The 21,356-nt window shown below is 43.3% G+C and overlaps 1 protein-coding gene across 1 annotated transcript in view; it reads right to left on the bottom strand.

Annotated features, from left to right (window-relative positions):
* Window positions 1-5,911: 5,911 nt before the first annotated feature.
* The window catches only part of MERTK (MER proto-oncogene, tyrosine kinase), a 131,377-nt gene continuing 115,932 nt past the window's right edge, over window positions 5,912-21,356 (bottom strand). Inside the window, exons 16-19 of the mRNA XM_026449785.2 lie at window positions 16,290-16,399; window positions 14,230-14,389; window positions 13,423-13,559; window positions 5,912-6,924 (exon numbers count right to left, since the gene is read on the bottom strand). Coding sequence (XP_026305570.1) covers window positions 6,411-6,924; window positions 13,423-13,559; window positions 14,230-14,389; window positions 16,290-16,399 — 921 coding nt within the window. The 3' untranslated portion in view covers window positions 5,912-6,410. The remainder of the gene's footprint in view (window positions 6,925-13,422; window positions 13,560-14,229; window positions 14,390-16,289; window positions 16,400-21,356) is intronic.

Raw genomic sequence — 21,356 nt, forward strand, 5'->3', positions numbered from 1 at the left:
AGAAAAAAGAAAAGCATCTATTTGTAAATATGTTCAGAAAACTAAAGAACACCATGTTGTATATTTTTGGATTTAAAATTAAACAGAGAATATCAATTAGGAGACAGAAGTGATTAAAATAACTGAATGGAATTTCTGGAGTTGAAAAAGTACAATAACTGAAATGAAAAACTCACTAGAGGGCCTCAATAGTAGCTGAGAGAAGAATAATTAGCAAACTTGAAGACAGATTATTAGAGATAATCTAATATGAAGTATGGATGAAAAAATTGGCAAATTACACATTTTTATGATGAGAAACTATGTTTGTTAAAACAAGCCATTAGTACTTGTGGAGTTAAATCAGCAGCCTGCATTCCCTTGAACTGCTCAGACTGTGGTATAAAGGGATTTTAATTTTTAAGCCCCAGCTGATGGCCCTTTAATTTTAAGTCATGTGGGGCAGGGCCTTGGAGCTTGCTTCCAGGAAAGGCATTCTGTCCCTTTTCTGGAAGTTTCTTGTAGAGTCTCTAAATAGCATCTGCAGGTGTGGCTGCTCTGCTTCACTATGCTCCTAATGGACTTCAACAAAATAAGTGAGTCAGAGTATTCTGAAGAATATTCTTTAAAAGAAAATGATTCATTCAAAGCCACCTGTTCCCTCCTTTGGACTGTTATTCAAGACAGCAAGGCCTAGACTGCCTTTCTTTGCAAGATCCCAATGCCCAGAACAGGGCCTTCCTCTCGGTGAATATTTGCAAATGGATGAGTGGGTTATAGGTGACCTCATATGACTGTCGTTTGAAAACACTTTTTCATTAGAATGTTTAAGTGTATAGTCTCAATAAATCCATTAATTAAAAATTATCATGTCCTTAAGAGGTAGAAAGAGTTAATATATATAATTCTCTAGTTGCTCTTTCATATATCAATACATGGAATCCCATTTAAATAAGAGAGATTGTATGTAAAAATATTCTAAAATAGTGGTCTACAGGTTACAGTTTCTAGAAACAATTATTACATTTATTTTTTGAGACAGGGTCTCTGTTGCCCAGGCTGAAGTGCAGTGGCATGATTATGACTCACTGCTGCCTCGACCGCTGTGGCTCAAGTGATCCTCCCACCTCAGCCTCTGAAGTTGCTGAGACTGCAGGCATGTGGCACCATGCCCAGCTAATTTTTGTGTTTTTTGTAGAGATGGGATTGCATCATGTTGCCCAGGCTGGTCTTGAACTCCTGGGCCCAGGCAGTCCTCCCACCTCTGCCTTCCAAAGTGCTGATATTACAGGCATGAGCCGCCATGCCCAGAATTATTGCATTTAATACCAAAAATTAAGTAATTATACATGCCTTTTAAAGTTAAACAGAATGAGAGTTTTGCTGCTATTCTCACTTAGAGCTTTGAAAGAAAGAAAATAAAATCTAACGATAGGAAGTTGTGCATCACCGAAACATTTATTAAAGAAAACAAAACTTCCTGTTTTCTCACTTGTCACTCAGTTAGTAAACATCTTTAGAGAAGTTAAGTTGCTGTTGTAGCTAGTTTATTATTGGGTCAGTTACTTTCCCATGGACTCAGCAGAAGTTCCAACTTGCTTTTGCCATTGACCAGTAAAAGTTACAAAAGTCTTGACTTTAATTAATCAGAACTGGTCTGGCTAGAATCAGCCTGCTCTGTAAAAGAAGAGACTGTGGTTTGGCCCATTTCCCAGGTGGGGAACCTCTGCTAGGTCTGGCAGACATGCAGGCAGAGAGGGAATCTCCCCTTCCTGGGATAGCATTCTGACCCACCGCATGTCCCCAGATGCCCCTGATAAAGCAAGCCAGCATTGCTTGTCATAACCACATACTGGGGAGAGGTGCACTGAGGCTTGTATCATCAGTAGCTAAACCCCAGGATAGACAGAAGGAAGGTAGTTCCCGCTCCTGAGCCCAATGGCTGTTTCAGGTGAGGACTGAGGGCCTCCTCCTTCACTCTGAACTTCCCCAGCTGTGCATTTCTGGCTAAGGTGAAATACTATACCCTTCCCTTTTCAAATTATGAAGGAGTGTGTTTATTTTGGAGGGAGTTGATGAAACAATCAGGGAAAATGTATCTTTTTCTTTTTTTTGAGATGGAGTCTTGCTCTGTCACCCCATCTAGAGTGCCATGGTGTAACTACAGCCCAGTGCAGCCTTGAGCTTCAAGGCTCAAGTGATCCTCCCACCTCAGCTTCCTGGCTGGGACCATGATTGCATGCCACCATCCCTGGCTAATTTCTTTTTTATTTTTTATAGAGACAAGGTCTCCCTGTGTTGCCCAGGCTGGTCTTGAACTACTGGGTTCAAGCAATCCTCTTTCCTCAGTCACCCAAAGTGCTGGGATTACAGGCATGAGCCACCACGCCTGGCTGAAAATATTTCGAATATGACAAATGTTGCTGGGTTTGCACTGCATAAGGAATGATGCCATGACTTCAGAACAGCCTCTTGTGAGCATAACATTCTTTCAAAGACCGTGCCTCCTCCCCTTCTTACACAGGGTGTTGCAGAAAAAGGCATTGGTATGTTTACTGCACACTTGAGAAAACTGGGGCTCAAGGAAGTCACGTGACCTGTCCATGAGTGCCCAAGGAGGTCTGCCAGGGTGAGCTCCTATCCAGCCCACCTCTGACCATACGGCCTGGCTCACGATGAAGTGTGCTTTGGGTTTTTGTTTTTTTTTTTTTCAAGAGTTGCCCTGATGCTTCATTCTCCTTTCTACTCATTAAGAAAAGCAACAGAAAGGAAAAAAAAACAACGAAAAAGAAAGAAAATCTTCACAAGGGAGGGCAAGTCTCAACATGCCAGTCACGAGTGCTTCTGGCATATGTCTGTTCCTTTATCCTTTCGACCTCCTGATCCTGAGCCTCAGCACGGTTAAGACAATTACCCAACTTGTTTCTTCCTGTTTCCTCTCTCCCTCGTTTTGCCTATAAGAGCCACTTACAAAAGTAATTTGAGTTTCTATGAAAGAGAATTTGAAAGGTTGTTTTCAGTTTATGCTCAGAAGACAGTACGAGAGTTTGCCAATGATTGTATCATCTGAAAAAGTTCTTTCCAAATTTTCAAATATTCAAATGTGGCTGAGAGGAACACCAACGTTCTCAGCGCGGAGATTTAAATGTGAAGAACAATGTGGTAGCCCAGCTTCATTCTCATTCATTATACCACTTTTAACCAACACTTGGGTGCATTGCGCTGTGTGCTGAAGTGAATTTCTCTGCTATGTTTCTTAATGTCTCAAGAAAAGCCAGAAGCCACAGCTGGCTCAGCTTTCTACACTCTCCTGCGGCAGAACTGGCCCAGGCTCCCCAGCCCTGCTCAGGCCACACAGAAGATACTGGACAGGATTTAGAGGGCTGTCGGGCGTTTGATGAACAATTCATTGTACATTTTTTACATTATGCCATTAAAATTAGAAATATAAAATACGAAGTACTGTATATGAGCATAGATCCTTAATATTAAGTTTATATTACACTTCCAAATAACATTTTTCAATGTTTATAATTACTTATTTTGCTCATAGCAATGAGCATACCTTTCTAGATTGGGGTGGTTTTTTTTTTGTTTGAACTAGTCACCATCAGGTCCTGATCCAGACTGTAATGATCAGTTCTTCAAATTGTTGCTACTTACCATCAATAAGAAACTGTTTGTACAAGTAGGGGATAAATCTTTATTTTTATTTATTTTTTATTTTTATTTATTTATTTATTTATTTATTTATTTATTTATTTATTTTTGTTGAGATGGAGTCTCGCTGTGTCGCCCAGGCTGGAGTGCAGTGGCACGATCTCAGCTCACTGTAAGCTCCGCCTCCTGGCTTTACACCATTCTCCTGCCTCAGCCTCCCGAGTAGCTGGGACCACAGGCGCCTGCCACCTCGCCCGGCTAGTTTTTTGTATTTTTTAGTAGAGACGGGGTTTCACCGGGTTAGCCAGGATGGTCTCGATCTCCTGACCTCGTGATCCACCCGTCTCAGCCTCCCAAAGTGCTGGGATTACAGGCTTGAGCCACCGCACCCGGCCAATCTTTTTTATTTTTTAAGGACCATTCAAAAATTTTCGACAGTATAAGTAATCTTTATAGGAGCTACAGCTTGTTTTCTTTCACAAATAAAATGTAATGGTGGCATTTTACAGATTCTTTTCAAACCCTCAGAACTTTTTTTTCTTTAATTTTTTAGACAGACAGTCTCGCTCTGTCACCCAGGCTAGAGTGCAGTGGCACAATCACAGCTCATTGTAACCTCAAACTTCTGGGCTCAAGTGATCCTCCTGCCTCAGCCTCCAGAGTAGCTAGGACTGCAGGCACGCATCACCATTTCTGGCTACTTTTTTTCTTGTAGATATAGGGTCTCACTATGTTGGCCAGGCTGGTCTTGAACTCCTGGGCTCAAGTGATCCTCCTGCCTTGCCTCCTTAAGTGTTGGGATTACAGGTGTGAATTCCCACATCTGGACAGAACTTTTTCATATGGAGCATTTCACAGTAACAGAGGAGTCGGCTCACCCTGGAGATTGGGTGCCTGGGTGGGCAGCTGGGACCAGAACCTGGGTGAGAGCCACACTGTTGGACCCCATGTAGATTCCGAGTCTCGAAGGCTGTGGGAGAGGCCTGGGTGAGGCTGCTCACTGGTAGGGAGTAAACGGGCCTGAAGATGCCAGTGGCCTGCTCAGCTGCCCTGAAGGCTGGGAAATCAACAATTCAACTGACTGCATCAGTCTGCTGCCCTTACTAGCAGCATAAGTTAGCCTCTTCCTGCCTCAGTCTGCCCATCTGTGAAGTGGAGATAATAGTAGTACCTGTCCGGTGGGGTTGTTATGAACATTAAATGAGTGCCATGCCTGGCACAGAGTAAGTGATATATGTTTATTAAATAAAGTAAAAAGGTTGAGAAGCTCTGGAGTAGATCTCTAATATGGTTTGGATCTGTGTCCCCACCCAAATTTCTTGTTCAGTTGTAATCTCCAGTGTTGAAGGTGGGGCCTGGAGGGAGGTGACTGGATCATGGGGGTGGATTTCTCATGAATGATTTAGCATCAACCCCTTGGTGCTGTTCTCATGATAGTGAGTGAGTTCTCGTGAGATCTGGTCGTTGAAAAGTGTGTAGTATCTCCCCTTTTCCTCTTGCTCCTTCCTGCTCCTGCATGTGAGACATCTGCTCCCCTTTTGCCTTCTGCCATGATGGGAAGCTTCCTGAGGCCTCCCCAGAAGCTGAGCAGATGCCAGCACTGTGCCTCCTGTATGACCTGCAGAATCGTGAGCCAATTAAACTTCTTTATAAATTACACAATCCCAAGTATTTCTTCATAGCAATGCAAGAATGGACTAATCCAACCCCCAAATCACATTCATAGAACTAACCAGAATCAGATGTTCTAAATTCTGGCTCCCCCACTGTTTAGATGTGGGCTACAAGCAGGGTTATTCAGTCTCTCTAAGCCTGGATTTCTTGGCTCATACATGATGATGGCACTGGTACCCATGTTATAATGACATAAAGATTAAATAGGAAGGTTCACATAAAGTTCCTGAAAAATAACAAGTACTCTACAAATGATGGCTATTACGAAGTGGCAGAGGCAGGACGTGAGCTCAGCTCTGCCCTGCCCCACTCACATGCCTACCTCCCATGAGCTATGCCTCCCAAACAGAAAAGTGCTTCACCTGCCAGATTCTCTTCTTCAGCTGATTTTAAATCTTTCCATTCAGATTTGTATTTTTCAATCCTTTAATATTTTTTGTTCCTTATCTACAGACCCTGGTGTGGTTTTACCATATCTCTAGAAAGCAATGCCAAGAATGGTCAGAGCAATTGCCCCAAGAGCCAGGCATTAAGAGAATTCCATTGCAAAGGCCGCCACTGACCACTGTCTTTCAAGTCAAGTAAGTTCAACATATCCTTCCTTATTCATACTTTATTAGGAAGCCATATCAGAAAATGAATCCATTATAAAACTTTAAACATTGAATGAATCATTCTTATCAAATACATCAAGACCAGAAGCCAAGTTAAATATGGCATTTCATTTTACAAATATTTTTACATTTCATAGACATGAAAACGAAAAGAACTTGAAAAAGCAACTTCAACTCTGTACAAATGTTAATATCAAGGAGCAGCTGAAGCTTAACTTTAAGATATGCAAGATAAGTGAAATAAGTAATGTTTTATTAAAATATCCTTGTCTTTTTACATGATATACACATATTTTTTTCTCTTTAAATAAATATATATTATGTATTTTTAATGACAGCTTACTTGACAACATTCATCTGGTGCTTTGGGGCCATGGAGTTCACTTGGTAAGGAAGACAAATACCAAAAACATCAGGTACAATTGGATTCTCCTATAGCAGAAGAACTGGCTTGATTTTTGGAATGTCTCCCCGCACCTCTCCTCACATCAGGACTTCTGAGCTTTCTGAGGAGTCGTCAGCAAACAAAAGTTCATCAGGCAATGGGCTTCCCAAGGGCAGCGTGCTCGAGTGGGACCAGGGGACCCCATTCCTAACAAGTCTCTCCCCTGGTAAAACGCTGTTCTTTTCAGCTGTGACTGCAGCAGAGGCGGCAGAAGTCAGATCTTCCCATTCCTCACTGCCCCCATTCAGGATGTACCGTCCTTCATGAGGTTTGCTGTCATGAATTTCCGCTGTGACCACGCTGATGGCAGCGCGGGGACTGCAGGAGGCAATTATAGAGTCAGGGTCAATGTTCAAGTCCAGTGGAGCAAGCGTGGAGCCCGCGGCCAGGCCCTCAGGGCTCTCCAGCAACTGTGTGTTGATGTAAATGACGTCTGCCTGGTTCCGAACGTCGGGCAAACTTTCTAAGAGTTTTTCTAGCTGTAGCCTCAATACTGAAAAGGTGGGGCGGTCCAAGGGATCGGCTCTCCAGCAAGAGTACATTATTTCATACCTGAAAGTTAAAAAGAAGTGGATTATCTCCCAGCACAGCACCCATCTCTTTGTGCAATCCATGCCTTTGTTTTTACAGAATCTTTATCATATTTTAATCAGCATTCATTCTACTTTTTATAAAAATTATTGAGACTTTTTTGGTGGCCTCATATTTATACAACTTTTGTAAATCTTCCATGGTATTTGACAAAAAAGTGACCCTGTTCCTAGGAAGAGAGCACATATGTGGCAATTATATCTAACTTTGCAGACAAGGAGTATTTGGGTCTCTTTCTTTATATAGCGGCTGGCAAACTATGGCTCACGAGCCAAATCCACCCCACTGTCTGCTTTGTAAATAAAGTTTTATTGGAACACAGCTATCCTTATTTATTTACACATTGTCTGTGACTTCTTATGTCACAATGGCAGAGTCGAGCAGGTGCTAAAAGGCCTGCAAAGCCAAAAATATTTGCTATTTGGCACTTTATAGGAAAAGCTTGCTGACCTCTGTCCTATGCCATCAAACTGAGTTGTTACCAGGACAGCTGAGTTAGTTGGGGCCCTGGGGCTAGAGCTAAGAAGGTCAGGAGTAGGGGTAAGGGCAGGGGGTAGCTGTGTGCTGTGTATCACTCCATCTAGTCTTCTCAACAACCCTGTTATTGTCACTTTGTAATAAAATGACAGTGGGCTCAGGGACATTACAGAACATGCCATGGCCATGTGGGTAGCCAGGGATTCAGATTCAGATTGGACAACTCCTGCATCCAAGTTCTCCTCACAACCCCTTCTACTTTGTTTTATAGAGGACAACTCTCTTCTGGGTGGTTTTTTGATCCCAGTGTCTCATATAGTTAATAATTCCAATGGAGCACAGTAAGACAGATGACATTTAATGGAGCACAGTAAGACAGATGACAATTAGGAATCAACGGGCTGAGATGAAGAGTACGTTATACCATCATTTCATTAAAAAATGTTTCTTTTCTTAAAATTGATAGACCAATATGGGACACACACACATATATGGCATATATATATACACGCACACATATATGATGCATATATACACACACACACACACATATATATATGCATGCCAATTAATATGCCTGGCCCTGAAATGTCAGGTCTATCAATTATAATATATACATATGCATATAGATATACACACACACACACACACACATACATGCCAATTAATGTGCCTGGCCCTGAAATGTGTGTGTGTACATATATATATATATATATATGCGTGTGTATATGTAGATATGTATATATATATGCATACACACATATATGCATATATATAATTTTAAATATATATATATATATATTTTTTTTTTAAATAAGACAAAGTCTTGCTATTTTGCCCAGGCTGGTCGAGAACCCCTGAACTCCTGGGCTCAAGTGATCTTCTGCCTCAGCCTCCAGAGTAGCTGGAATTACAGGTGCACACCAGCACGCCTAGGCATCATTTCATTTTGATTCCTTTCTGTTTTGAGAAACTGATAATTCCTATGTCACTGGACAAAAAAATGACCCAAATTTAAATCATCTGACCCATGCAATACATTACTGGCATCTCATGAACAGAAATATGCAATTTCCATATTGACATTTAGTTACAGCCTATAGAACCTTTGGCTAATTCTACTAACATGGTACCTCACACAAAACATGCAGATCTCATTCACGTAGATGTATAGTATCTTTTCATCTGTCCACTGGACCAGCCTTTATCAACACTTGCACACGCATCCTGAAGGTGGAGGCTGGCAAAGTGCCATGCATGTAAAGAGCTTGATCCCGAATGTAGGCCTAGACAATGGCACGGCGCACTTCCCTGCCTCACAATCCTTGTTCTCATCTCAGGCTTAGGGCTTCTTTTTTGTTTCCCTGTCTTACCTTCTTTAGATGGTCACTTAGACTTGACAGACAGTTTCTGTTTTTATTTTTGAGGTTTTCAGGCATAAGTCAATTTGCATGACTCCGTTTTCCACAGAGCCTTCTTGATTGTTTGCCATCTGAGATGAGCTTTGAGACATTCTGTTCTCAGGGACATAATCTCCTTTTCATTATTTCATCAAGAGGCTATTTAACTTACTTTAACTTACTTTCATTTATTTCATGTCTTAGGAGAAAGTGTTTAAATAATTTATCTTTATTTCCAAGTAGAACAGTATCAATATCACTTTGAAACTTCTTTTCCTTTTATATTCAATACCTTATCAAATGTATAAAAATATAAATATGACTTTTAAAGACATGGTGAACATGTATGCTGTCTAACCTACTCCCACAAAAGGGCAATTTCATAGTAGTAGACCAAGGAGATTAACAAGAAGCCCCCATCTGGTAAGTAATAGGAAGGCTGTGATATTTAGTGATTTAGATTTTATAAAATTTTATGGATGGAAAGAAAAATAAGTTTGGTAATTGCTTTTGTAAAGGGTTATTTTTATTTTTCTGTTGAGATTTTATAAAAGATGTGATCATATAGGTTGCCAGGGGCTGTGGGGAGGAAAGAATGGGATTAGTGTAATGGGTAGAGAGTTTCAGTTTTACAAGATAAGAAGAGTTTTGGAGCTAGCCGGTGGCGATGGTTATACGACAGTGTGAATGTACTTCATGACACTGAGCTGTACACACTGGTTAAGAGAGTCCATTTTATGTTATGTATATTTTACCACAATTAAATGCAATCATGTGAATTTACAAAATTTGTAAATGTATGACTTTACTCATATTTTTCAAGCACCTGCTTTGCTCCTGGCCCTGAGGACGGCCGAGTGCAGGGCTGCAAGTCTGCACAGGGAAATGACGCCCGTCTCCTATCAGCTGTGCTTCCACTGTGCTAGCCAGTATCTACCTAGCTCTGCCATTCAGCCCACTGTGACTCCCACCTTGTCCCTTCTCCAGATCTCAGATGCCTCAGGTGGCAGTGGAGGGAGGGATAGGTCAATGGATAGAAGCGGGTTTCTGAGATGGAGAAGGTGGGTGTAAGCTGGGGTCCTTGGGGCAGACAGGCAGCAGGCAAGAGGCAGGGCCAGCTCTGTGCCAGCCAACGCGCCAGGTCCTGGGTGCCAGGATGAATAAGAGTGCGAGGGCAATGCTAGGCTGGTCATGTGTGTGAAGCGCGAGGGTGGTGCTGGGATGGGCATCAGGTGAGTCCTGGAGAGGCGCCCCTGAGTCTGTGCAACTGCAGCTTCACGGTGGCTGATGCAGGTGGAACATGACCAGCAAGTGCCAGCTGTGTGTAGGCTGATGGGCCCTCACCGTTTACTCCTCACTGCAGCCCCACGAAGGAAGAGATGCAGTTCCACTCACAGACAGGGCAGCTGAGGCCTGGAGAGGAGAGGAACTGACTGAAGTCACGCCGACAGTCGGCGGCAGTGCCAGTCCATGTGACGCGTGGCCCTGCTCTCATCTGTGGCCTCTGCCTCCTTCACTAAGAAGAAGAGTCACGGACCTTTCCCTCACGTTTACTATTTCAGCCATCATGTGAAACACTTTAGATTTGTTTTTTGGGTTGTTTGTTGTTGTTTCCTTTTTTTGAGACAGGATCTTGCTCTGTTTCCCAGGCTGGAGTGTGGTGGCACAGTCACAGCTCACTGCAGCCTCCATCTCCTAAACTCAAGTGATCCTCCCACCTCCTGAGCAGCTGGGACTACAGGCATGCCCTGCAACACCCAGCTAATTTTGTTTATTTTTTGTAGAGATGAGGTCTCACTATGTTGCCCAGGCTGATTTCAAATTCCTGGCCTCAAGCAATCCTCCTGCCTTGGCCTCCCAAAGTGCTAGGATTACAGGCATGAGTCACTGCACTCAGCCTGAGTTCATTTTTCTTTCTTCTTTTTTTTTTTTTTTTTAATTGAGATGGAGTCTCACTCTGTCGCCCAGGCTGGAGCGCAGTGGCATGATCTCCGCTCACTGCAAGCTCCGCTGCCTCCCGGGTTCACGCCATTCTCCTGCCTCAGCCTCCCAAGAAGCTGGGACTACAGGCGCCTGCCACCAAGCCCGGTGAATTTTTTTGTATTTTCAGTAGAGACGGTTTCACTGTGTTCGCCAGGATAGTCTCGATCTCCTGACCTCGTGATCCGCCCACCTCAGCCTCCCAAAGTGCTGGGATTACGGGCATGAGCCACTGCACTCAGCCTGAGTTCATTTTTCAAAGGAAATGTCTCAGAAATGGAACAGAGGCCTCTTTGGGGGATGCTGTTGTTACCCAGCATGTAGATTTGAGAGGAGATGGAAGAAAGCCTGGCTCACGAGGGCACGAGGCCACAGCACAGCCATAGCCCCCTTAGCACACCCAGTGCATGGGCCCCACAGGCGGCGGGGGTAGGGGCAGATTTGCCCCTTTCTGCCTGACTTCCCCAGCCACACGGCGTGTGCTGACTCTGCTGCTTTGTCCTCTAAAATGTCTCACAGAAAACCAACTCAGCGTTCCCCTGTTTTGGCTCTAAAAACCACAACGTGACACAGCTTAGACCTTGCTAAGACCCAACGTAATCACTGCAAATATCAACTATTTTTTGGTGGGCAAGGAAAGCCAAGGAAGAAACTGCAACAAACCTCTTTCCATAGTCAATACTGTTCGACTGAAATGCTTCCTTATTTTCAGAAGCAGGCACTTCATCAACATGGCACTTTTAAAAACTACCATGAAACCCTAGAACTAATTTTATTAGCATTTCAGGATGTTTTAAAGGATTTACAGTGCTTGTTTCTCTTCTTAATGTTATACATCTACCACCACAATAAAAACCACCAACCACTACCAACAGGACGAGGCTGTGATTAAAACAGTTTCCTTCTTTTTGGCTTAGAAGGGACCTGGGAGGCCTGTGGGCAAATGGACCCAGGCTCTCTCCCCTATGTGAGGCAGCAGGGCCTGTGTGTGTGTGTGAGTGTGTGTGTCTAGGGAGGGTGCTGCTATGGACCCAGGCTCTCTCTCCCATGTGAGGCGGCAGGGTGTGTATGTGTGTGTGTGTAGGGAGGGTGCTGTCCACACTCACCTGTTCCAGCCCAGGCATGGCACTCCATGACAGAGCCAGCGCAGGCCCATAGTCCTGAAATGTTCTCACTAAATATGGTGAGAATGCCCCTCTCCAAGCCCATGTTATACAGCCCTTATTATACAGGGAGGAGACTCCCCATTAGGAAGGTTCAAATCCCCATCACCAAGCTACCGGAATTGCCACAAGAAATTATTTTAATAAGGTGAGCAAAGTGCTTAGGGGAGATTAATTGCCACGGCCACTCACAGGGCCACTTAGGAAGCACAGCCTGGCTTATTAACTCCGAGGCCTGGGTCTCTTCCCCATACTGCCTGGCCTTGAAGATGGGGGCCCTGTTAGGATGGGATGTGTGCTGTGTGTGTGTCATGGCTGGTGGTTCTTTCTCCTGTCTAAACACATGATCTCTCAGGGACTATTTTATTTTATTATTATTATTATTATTATTATTATTTTTTTTTTTTTTTTTTTGAGACGGAGTCTTGCTCTGTCGCCCGGGCTGGAGTGCAGTGGCCAGATCTCAGCTCACTGCAAGCTCCGCCTCCCGGGTTGACGCCATTCTCCTGCCTCAGCCTCCCGAGTAGCTGGGACTACAGGCGCCCGACACCTCGCCCGGCTAGTTTTTTTTTGTATTTTTAGTAGAGACGGGGTTTCACCGTGTTAGCCAGGATGGTCTCGATCTCCTGACCTCGTGATCCGCCCGTCTCAGCCTCCCAAAGTGCTGGGATTACAGGCTTGAGCCACCGTGCCCGGCTGATTTATTTTATTATTTTTAAATAAAGACAGGGTCTCACTATGTTGCCCAGACTGGTCTTGAACTCCTGGGCTCAAACAATCCTCTCTCTTTGGCCTCCCAAAGTGCTGGGATAACAGGCATGAGCTAGTGTGCCCAGCCCCAGGGAGCATTCCAAAACACACACTTCTGGGCCCACTTTGTACCGAAAGCATCATAATTTCGGGGAACGGGGCTGAGGAATTGTATCGTTAGACTATCTCCCAAGAGATTCTGATGAGCAGCCTGATCCCAAAGTCACTGGTTTAGATTTCTCAGTGTCCTGATGAAGGATACTACTGTGAGTGGAGTGTCTGAAATGCTACATAGAAGGAAAAGGAAAACTGGATCAAAAGAGGGTGAGGAATCATTCAAGGACCTCATGCACTACAAGGCAAACCTATTCTCTGTGGATATATTTCCTAGAGGTGTGTAAGGAATTTAAGGACTGGTGCCATTGCCTTATCTTGACAGTGCCCATCCTTTGAGGCTGAGGCCCTTTGGATGAGTGAGCCTCAGTGGGCTCACTGGAGATACCACACACTATCTCCCACATCAGGAATGGCTCCTGGCCTGGGGTGTCTGCGGGTGCCACCCCTCTGCACATGCCCATCTGGCTAGCAGCAGTCCCATTCCCCTCCCTTGGCTGTGTTTCCGAGGTCACTGCAGAGCCAAGTGGCTGCCCCATGCAGAGTATGGAAGGGAGACAGAGAAGCCCACTCACAGTTCATCCAGGCAGTCCTCGGGCTGCTTCAGCCTGTGTCCATGGAGAAGATAGTCATACATCTCATGGTTCTGGACCCCGGGATAGGGAGTCATTCCCCGCGTAGCTATTTCCCACATGGTCACGCCAAATGCCCACTGGGAACAAAGCAACAAGTTAGGATGCAAGCCTTTCCACAAAGCCTGAATGGACCTTTTCACTGGCAAAGGCCATTTCCCTAAACACTAATGATCATGCACAAAGCTGGCAATTATGTGTGAGACGCACTGCTCTCCCAACGCCGCAATAACGTGGGGTTGGAGTGTCGCAGTTCCCCACTTTTACAAAAGCTGTTCTGGGAAATCTGGCAAAGGCAGAAACAGCCTCGTCACACGTCTTCTTAATGCTCTCTTCCACTGTGGTTGTGAGGTGCTTTCTTTCTCTAATCTCGGGTTAAGGGCGTAATTACACAGCACCTTTCATATAGCATCTAGGTTCCAAGAGCCACCGGATGAACCCATTCAATTTAATGTGACTATGAAATATCCTAGTTGTGGGCAATGAGTCACCCTTTGACAGCAAGGAAAAATGGGAAGAAACTAACAGCTTTTGCAAGCACACATCTTCTGAACATCAGGACACTTCACCAGAACCTCTGTTTCATCTGAATTAAAGTATCTGGTAAGACATAAAAGAGAGGTCTGAGCAAGCTCCCAATCCTCAGTTTATCAAAGAGTAAAATGTCTGGCCACACCAGCTGAAGTCATTTCTTTCAATGTGCCCTCGTCTTTGCACTGTGGGGCCCCTGAATCAAAGCTGTGTACGCACCACGTCACTTTTACTTGTGTAGACTCGGTCTGCAAGACTTTCTATGGCGATCCATTTAACAGGCATCTTAGCAATGCGGCCTTGGCGGTAGTAATCGCCACTGTAAATCTTCTTAGAGAGGCCAAAGTCCGCAACACAGACAGTCATGTCATCTCGCAACCTACAGAGAGCAGGTTACGTCTTCAGCAGCGTCAGAGGCAATGCCTTAAATTACTGGTCTGTATCAGGCACAGGTGAAAACACTTACGATAATTGACCAAAAGAACACAGAGACACCACCAGCCTGTGAGCGTGCTGCTTTGGGACCAACGGCAGAGCAAGAGCAAGAGTAACAGCAAGTGATGCAATGTTTTCTTTACTTTTTTTTTTTTTTTTTGAGACTTTTGAAATAGAGTCTCGCCCTGTCACCCAGGCTGAAATGCAGTGACATGACCTCGGCTCACAGCAACCTCCGCCTCCCGGGTTCAAGCAATTCTCCTGCCTCAGTCTCCCGAGTAGCTGGGATTACAGGTACACACTATCAACACCCGGCAATTTTTTTTTTTTTTTTTTTAAAGTAGAGATGGAGTTTCACCATGTTGGCCAGGCTGGTCTCGGACTCCTGACCTCAAGTGATCTGCCCGCCTTGGCCTTCCAAAGTGCTGGGATTACAGGTGTGAGCCACCACGCCTGGCCTCAAGTGATGCAATCTTGCATCACCCTGATCTGTGTGGGATGCAGACCAGCAGGGGCACCTGTGCACAGTGGATAGAAACAGCTGGAGAACATGGAGACACAGCATAGCAGGAGCAGAAAGCAGGAGCTCAAAACCAGGGCCCCCTGGTGGACTGATGGAGGACCCCAGCAGCCTTCCTGAGGTCTGGAAGCGGCACTGACCCTGTGGACTAAGTAAGCCCCCTGAGAGTCTGGAGAAGCTGGGGAATTACATGCAGTAAGAACAAGGTGCTGGGCTGCTTGCTAAGATGGTCAGGTGGGTGCCTGAAGAACCAATTGAGAGATTAAAGGGCTACAATTGCATTTGTAGCCCAAGCTATTAAAACAGCTCCTACACAAGAAGGAGGAGGAGGAGAAGAAAGAATAAAAGCAAGAGAAGGAAAAGAAATAGACATAAAGTGGTCTGGGGAAGGTGACTAACTTGTCCCTGTTTGCCTGACACTAACTTTTTACACTGAAAATCCATTGTCCCGAGAAACCCCTCAGGCCAGCGTAAACTGCAAAGCTGGTCACCCTACCTGCTGGGAAAACATGAAGGAAATAGTAAGGGAAAAAGACTTTTCATGATTCTCCCTCCATGGTCGAAAAATTAAGTTAAATAAAAACAATAATGAAACCAAAACCCCTTTAGGGTTTTCAAGAATGAGGTGAAAGGGGTAGGAGCCCTAGGGGCAGGGTTGGCTGGGAGGCGGGAGGGGGCAGGCCCTATTGTCACATCTCTGACCAAGAAAAACAAATGACAAAATCCATTGAAGGACCACTCCCTCTTCTTGCAATAAAAAACTTAAAATCAAGACACAGTTACTGTTTTTGAAGATTTACAGCAGACAATGGCTCTGCTGAAGCAGGGCAAAGCAATGGGGAGAACTTAAGTCCACATTTCTTGTATAATGAAGCCATTGTCTGCTGTGAAAGGACAGCCTCCACGTATTCAAAGTACAAAACTTCTTCCTAAGGAAGTGTTGTGTAAACGTAGGGAAAAGCCTTTATGATTTTCACTGCTGTCTTTAAGAGGAGCTGATGTGCACGTAACTCTAGGTCCAAAGCTACCTGATGGCATGGGGAAGGATCACAGGGGTCACACCTCGCATTCCTACCTGAGTGAGAGAGTGAAGGTAAACTGGAGTCATAAGGGAAAGCTTTGGAAGCCAACCAGACTCTCAGATGCAGAGGCAGTGAAAACTCCCAAACACCCAGCCATATTTCCATCTTTGGAGCAAGCCACACCATACTCTTTTGACTGCAGCTTCCTTCCCTATCTAAACAGGAACAGGTCATCTCCTTATCCCTGCAAAGACCAGACACCATGAGGGCCCAACCCTTCCAGGATAGCCGAGGACTCTTACATGCAGTTTCGAGCAGCTAAATCTCGATGAAGAAAATTCCTGTTGCTCAGATACTCCATTCCCAGGGCAATATCCATCATGAACTTCAGTAGTGTCTGCAGAGGAATATGCTAGATGATAGAGGAGACAAGAAGAAAGACTATCTTTTAAAAAGGAAAACATGCAAGTAGTTTCGCCTGAAGGGGAAAGGATGCTTTAATTTATGACGTGTAGTGATGAAATAAGGAAACAAATCTTTTGTTTCCATATCACTAATATCACAAATAAGGTTTTTAAAAAGGAATGAAAAAAACATTAAACTTCTTGGCAAGCATCATATTCTCTTTCCTCATCTTTAAAAGTATTTACAGTGAATGACACTGTTTCTTTTCATAAGGTATGAGGTCTAATGTGATCCTTCCCTGTGTCCTTCAGAGTGGGACAGAGCACATACGTTGCACAGAAGAGGGAAAGGGACAGGTGATCTGGCCTCAGCAGCGGTGAGGTGCGTGTGTGTGGCAGGGGTCTAACGTTTGGGAGGGGAAAAGTCCACTTAGGATGAGCTGTTTCCAATCAGGCACCCCTATCTGCTACCATTTTACTTTGAAATGTTTTGAAAGATACTTGTTTCTTCTAAACAGAAATTAGAAGAGTCTTCACCTCTTATCACAGGACCAAAGCATTACAAGTACATATTCAGGAATTTTCATTTTGTCCCTGTAGGGCCTGCCTATAAGTTTCAACAGTCTAGTATTTTCTCTAGCTTATAAAAATCAAACTAGATTGCTGTGTTAGAAAAACCAGTCACTGTTGGAATCAGTTATGAGGATGACTGCTGATAGAACTTCAATGTAGTAATTAAGTGTTTTAGTGCAACCATGGCCCTGCAGAAAAGGATTTGCACGAGTCCCTGGCAGTCATGAATGGGTCCATCCATTATGTACCCTCCCCAGGGCACTGGATTTGCCATGGCTTGCTTTCCATACATGAGTTTTACAAAATGGTACTCATGAAGACACTGCATTTTTTAATGATTTTTATTTTCCAACCAAGACACGTCAATTACATACTGTATAAATAAATGAACTGTCTTAATGTTTATTTTTAAGTAAGGGAATTGTTTAAAAATCAGTCATGGAAGTTTTATGCCTCTACTCTGTATTATTTGGATATTTGGTTTTCTGGATACTGATTTCCAGGGAAGGATTTGGGTCTTAAGAAATATTACATCTTAATGTCATTCACGAAGGTGCAATGAGTATCAGGTACTATTCATTTGTGCTGTTTTTTCCTAGAACACTTCTGTTATTCCTGGAGACTGTGACCAAGAGTCACTTAAAAAATAATTGTGTAGCACAATTAATAAATGAGTTCAGCAAGGTTGTAGGATACATGATGGACACACAAAAATCAACTGTATTTTTATGTACTGGTGATGAATAATCTGAAAATGAAATTAAGAAAATTTCATTTACAATAGAATTAAAATACTTAGAAATAAAGTTAACAAGGAATTGTAAAAATTATATTTTGAAAACTGTAAAATATTGAAAGAAATTAAAGAAGATCTAAATAAATGGAAAGATATCCTGTGTTCATGGATAGGAAGACTTAATATTGTTATGATAGCAATACTCCCCAAATTGATCTAGAGATTCAACATAAGCTCTATCGGAATACCGGATGGCTTCTTTGTAGAAATTGATAAGCTGATCCTAAAAGCCATATGGCAACTCAAGGAACTGAGAATAGCCAAAACAAGCTTGAATATGTACAAAGTTGGAGGACTCAAACTTACCAACTTAAAAACTTACTACAAAGCAACTATAATTACGACAGTATGGTACTGGGATAAAAATACAGATCAATGGAAAAAAATAGAAAGTTTAAGAATAAAGCCATGTATGGTCAACTGACTTTTAGGAAGGATGTCAAGACCATTGACAGTAAGGGAAAAATAGTCTTTTCAACAAATGTTTCTGAGACAAGTGAATGGCCACCTGCAAAGGAATGAAATTGAACCTCTACCTCAAACCATATACAGAAATTAACTCAAATGATCAAAAGATGAATCAAAGACCTAGATGTAAGATCACAAACTATAGAATTCTTAGGAGAAAACATAAGGGCAAATCTTTGCGACTTTAGATTAAGGGATGGTTTCTTAGATATGACACCAAAAGCACAAGCAACCAAAGGAAAAAAAGAAAAGTGGACTTCACCAAAAATAAAAATGTTTGTGCCTCAAAGAATACCACAAAGAAAGTGAACAGGAAACCCACAAAATGAAGAAAATATTTACAAATCACCCATCTAATAGGAACTCGTATCTAGAATACATACAGAACTCAGGCCAGGTGTGGTGGCTCATGCCTGTAATCCCAGCACTTTGGAGGGCTGGGGCAGGTGGATCATCTGAGGTCAGGAGTTCGAGACCAGCCTCGCCAACATAGTGAAACCCCATCTCTATTAAAAATACAAAATTTGCCAGGAATGGTGGTGCATGCCTGTAATCCCAGCTATGTGGGAGGCTGAGGCAGAAGAATCACTTGAACCTGGGAAGCAGAGGTTGCTGTGAACTGAGATCACGCCAATGCACTCCAGCCTGGGCGACAGAGTGAGACTCCATCTCAAAAAAAAAATAAACAAATACATAAAAATAAATAGAATATATACAGAACTCTTATAGCCCAATAATAAAAAGACAATCACATTAAAAATGGGTAAAAGGTCAGATAGACATTTCTTCAAAGAAGACATACAAATGGCCAATAAGCACATAAAAATCTGCTCAATGTTATTAGTCATTAGAGAAATGTAAATCAAAATCATAGTGAGATACCACTTCACACTCACTGGAATGGCTAGAGTTTAAAAGTCAGATAAGAAGAAGTGTTGGTGACGACATGGAGAAACTAGAACCCTCACACGTTGCTGGTAAGAACGAAAAATGATGTGGTTACGTTAGAAAACTATCTGGTAGTTTCTCAGAAAGTTAAACATTGAAGTTAGCATACGACCCAGCAATTCTACAATTAGTATATACCCAAGAAAATGTAAAGCATATATCAACACAAAAATTTGTACCAAATATTCATAGAGCATTACTCATAAAAACCCCAAAGTAAATAACCCAACTGTCCATCAACAGATAAATAACCAAAACATGGTATATCTATTCAACAGACTATTGTTCAGCCATAAATAAGAATAAAATACTGTCACATGCTATCACATGGAAGAACCCTGAAAACATTATGCTAAGTAGAAGAAATGAGTCATAAAAGATTACAAATGTATATGATTCTATTACTATGAAATGTCCAAAATAGGGAGAGAGAGAGACTGAGACAGAGAAGTTTAATGGTTCCTTAGGGATGGGAACAAGAGGGTAAAAGGGATTAGGAGCTGATAGCTGAAGAGTATGGGGTCGGTTTTGTTTTCTTTTTGTTTTTAGGTGATGAAAGTGTTCTAAAATTGATTGTGGTAATAGTTGCACAACTCTGTGACCGTACTGAAAACCACTGAATTGAATACTTTAAATGGGAGAATTGTATCTCAATAAAGCTGTCATCTTAAAAAAAAAAAAAAAAAAAAAAGCACTGTTTCAGGAAAAGAGAGGGGAGAGAGAGAGAAAGAAGAGACAAAAGAGACAAAAGGCAGGCCTCTCTCTTTTATCTCTGGAGACGGGTGTGTGAGGACGTGATGCTGGAGAAGCTGCTATCTTGTAACCATGTGGAGCACCAGCTGCAGACGAACAGAAAAAGGTGGAACACTTTGGGGCACTTGATGATGTTGAGGACAAAATGGCCAACTCTGGAGCTGTGCTACCTCTGGGCTTTATTGCATGAGATTCTGTATCTCCGCTGAAAGTCATTTCGAGTTGGGTTTTGTATTACATGCTGGTGAAGCCATTCTACTTGTTGTAGAACCTAAACATTGACCCCAACTTCTCTTTCCTGTTTTATCACCCCTCCTCCCATCCTTCCACTGCTTTGCTGTTGCCATGTGAGACAATCTACTTTTCTCAAAACATGGGTATGTTCCCAGATCATTTGGTCTTTGCTCATTCTGATCCTGACTGTGTGCTTCTCTTAATTTTCCACTGTACTCCTCCTACAACTCTTTTGAGGAAATCCATGATGGCAGTGTGGAATTTATTTTTTATTTTTTGAGACGAAGTCTTGCTCTGTCACCCAGGCTGGAGTGGTGCAGTGACGCGATCTGAGCTCACTGCAACTTCTGCCTCCTGGGTTAAAGCGATTCTCCTGCCTCAGCCTCTCAAGTAGCTGGGATTACAGGCATGCACCACCATGTCCGGCTAATTTTTATGTTTTTAGTAGAGATGGGCTTTCGCCATGTTGGTCAGGCCAGTCTTAAACTCCTTGAGAGGTGAAGCCAGCTGGACTTCCTGGGTCGAGTAGGGACTTGGAGAACTCTTCTGTCTAGCTACAGGATTGTAAACGCACCAGTCAGTGCTCCGTGTCTAGCTAAAGGATTGTAAATGCACCAATCAGCACTCTGTAAAAATGCATCAGTCAGGGCTCTGTGTCTAGCTAAAGGATTGTAAATGCACCAATCAGCACTCTGTAAAAATGCACCAATCAGCACTCTGTGTCTAGCTAGAGGATTGTAAATGCACCAATCAGCACTCTGTAAAATGGACCAATCAGCACTCTGTAAAATGGCAGGATGTGGGCGGGGACAAATCAGGCAATAAAAGCTGGCCACCCCCAGCCAGCAGTGGCAACCTTCTTGAGTCCCCTTCCGCGCTGTAGAAGCTTTGTTCTTTCGCTCTTCACAATAAATCTTGCTGCTGCTCACTCTTTGGGTCCGTGCCACCTTTAAGAGCTGTAACGCTCACCGCGAAGGTCCGTGGCTTCATTCTTGAAGTCAGCGAGACCAAGAACTCATATGAAGGAACCAACTCCGGACACATTCTGACGTCAGGTGATCCACCCACCTTTGGCGTCCTAAAGGTGGCTTACAAGCATGAGCCACCACGCCCGGTCAGCAGTGTGGAATATTTTAAACATTTCTCCAGTCAGAACTCATTTCTTCCCTGAAACTCTAGCAGGCTGCTCACAT

Source organism: Piliocolobus tephrosceles, chromosome 15, assembly GCF_002776525.5.
Source record: "Piliocolobus tephrosceles isolate RC106 chromosome 15, ASM277652v3, whole genome shotgun sequence".
Lineage (NCBI taxonomy): Eukaryota > Metazoa > Chordata > Mammalia > Primates > Cercopithecidae > Piliocolobus > Piliocolobus tephrosceles.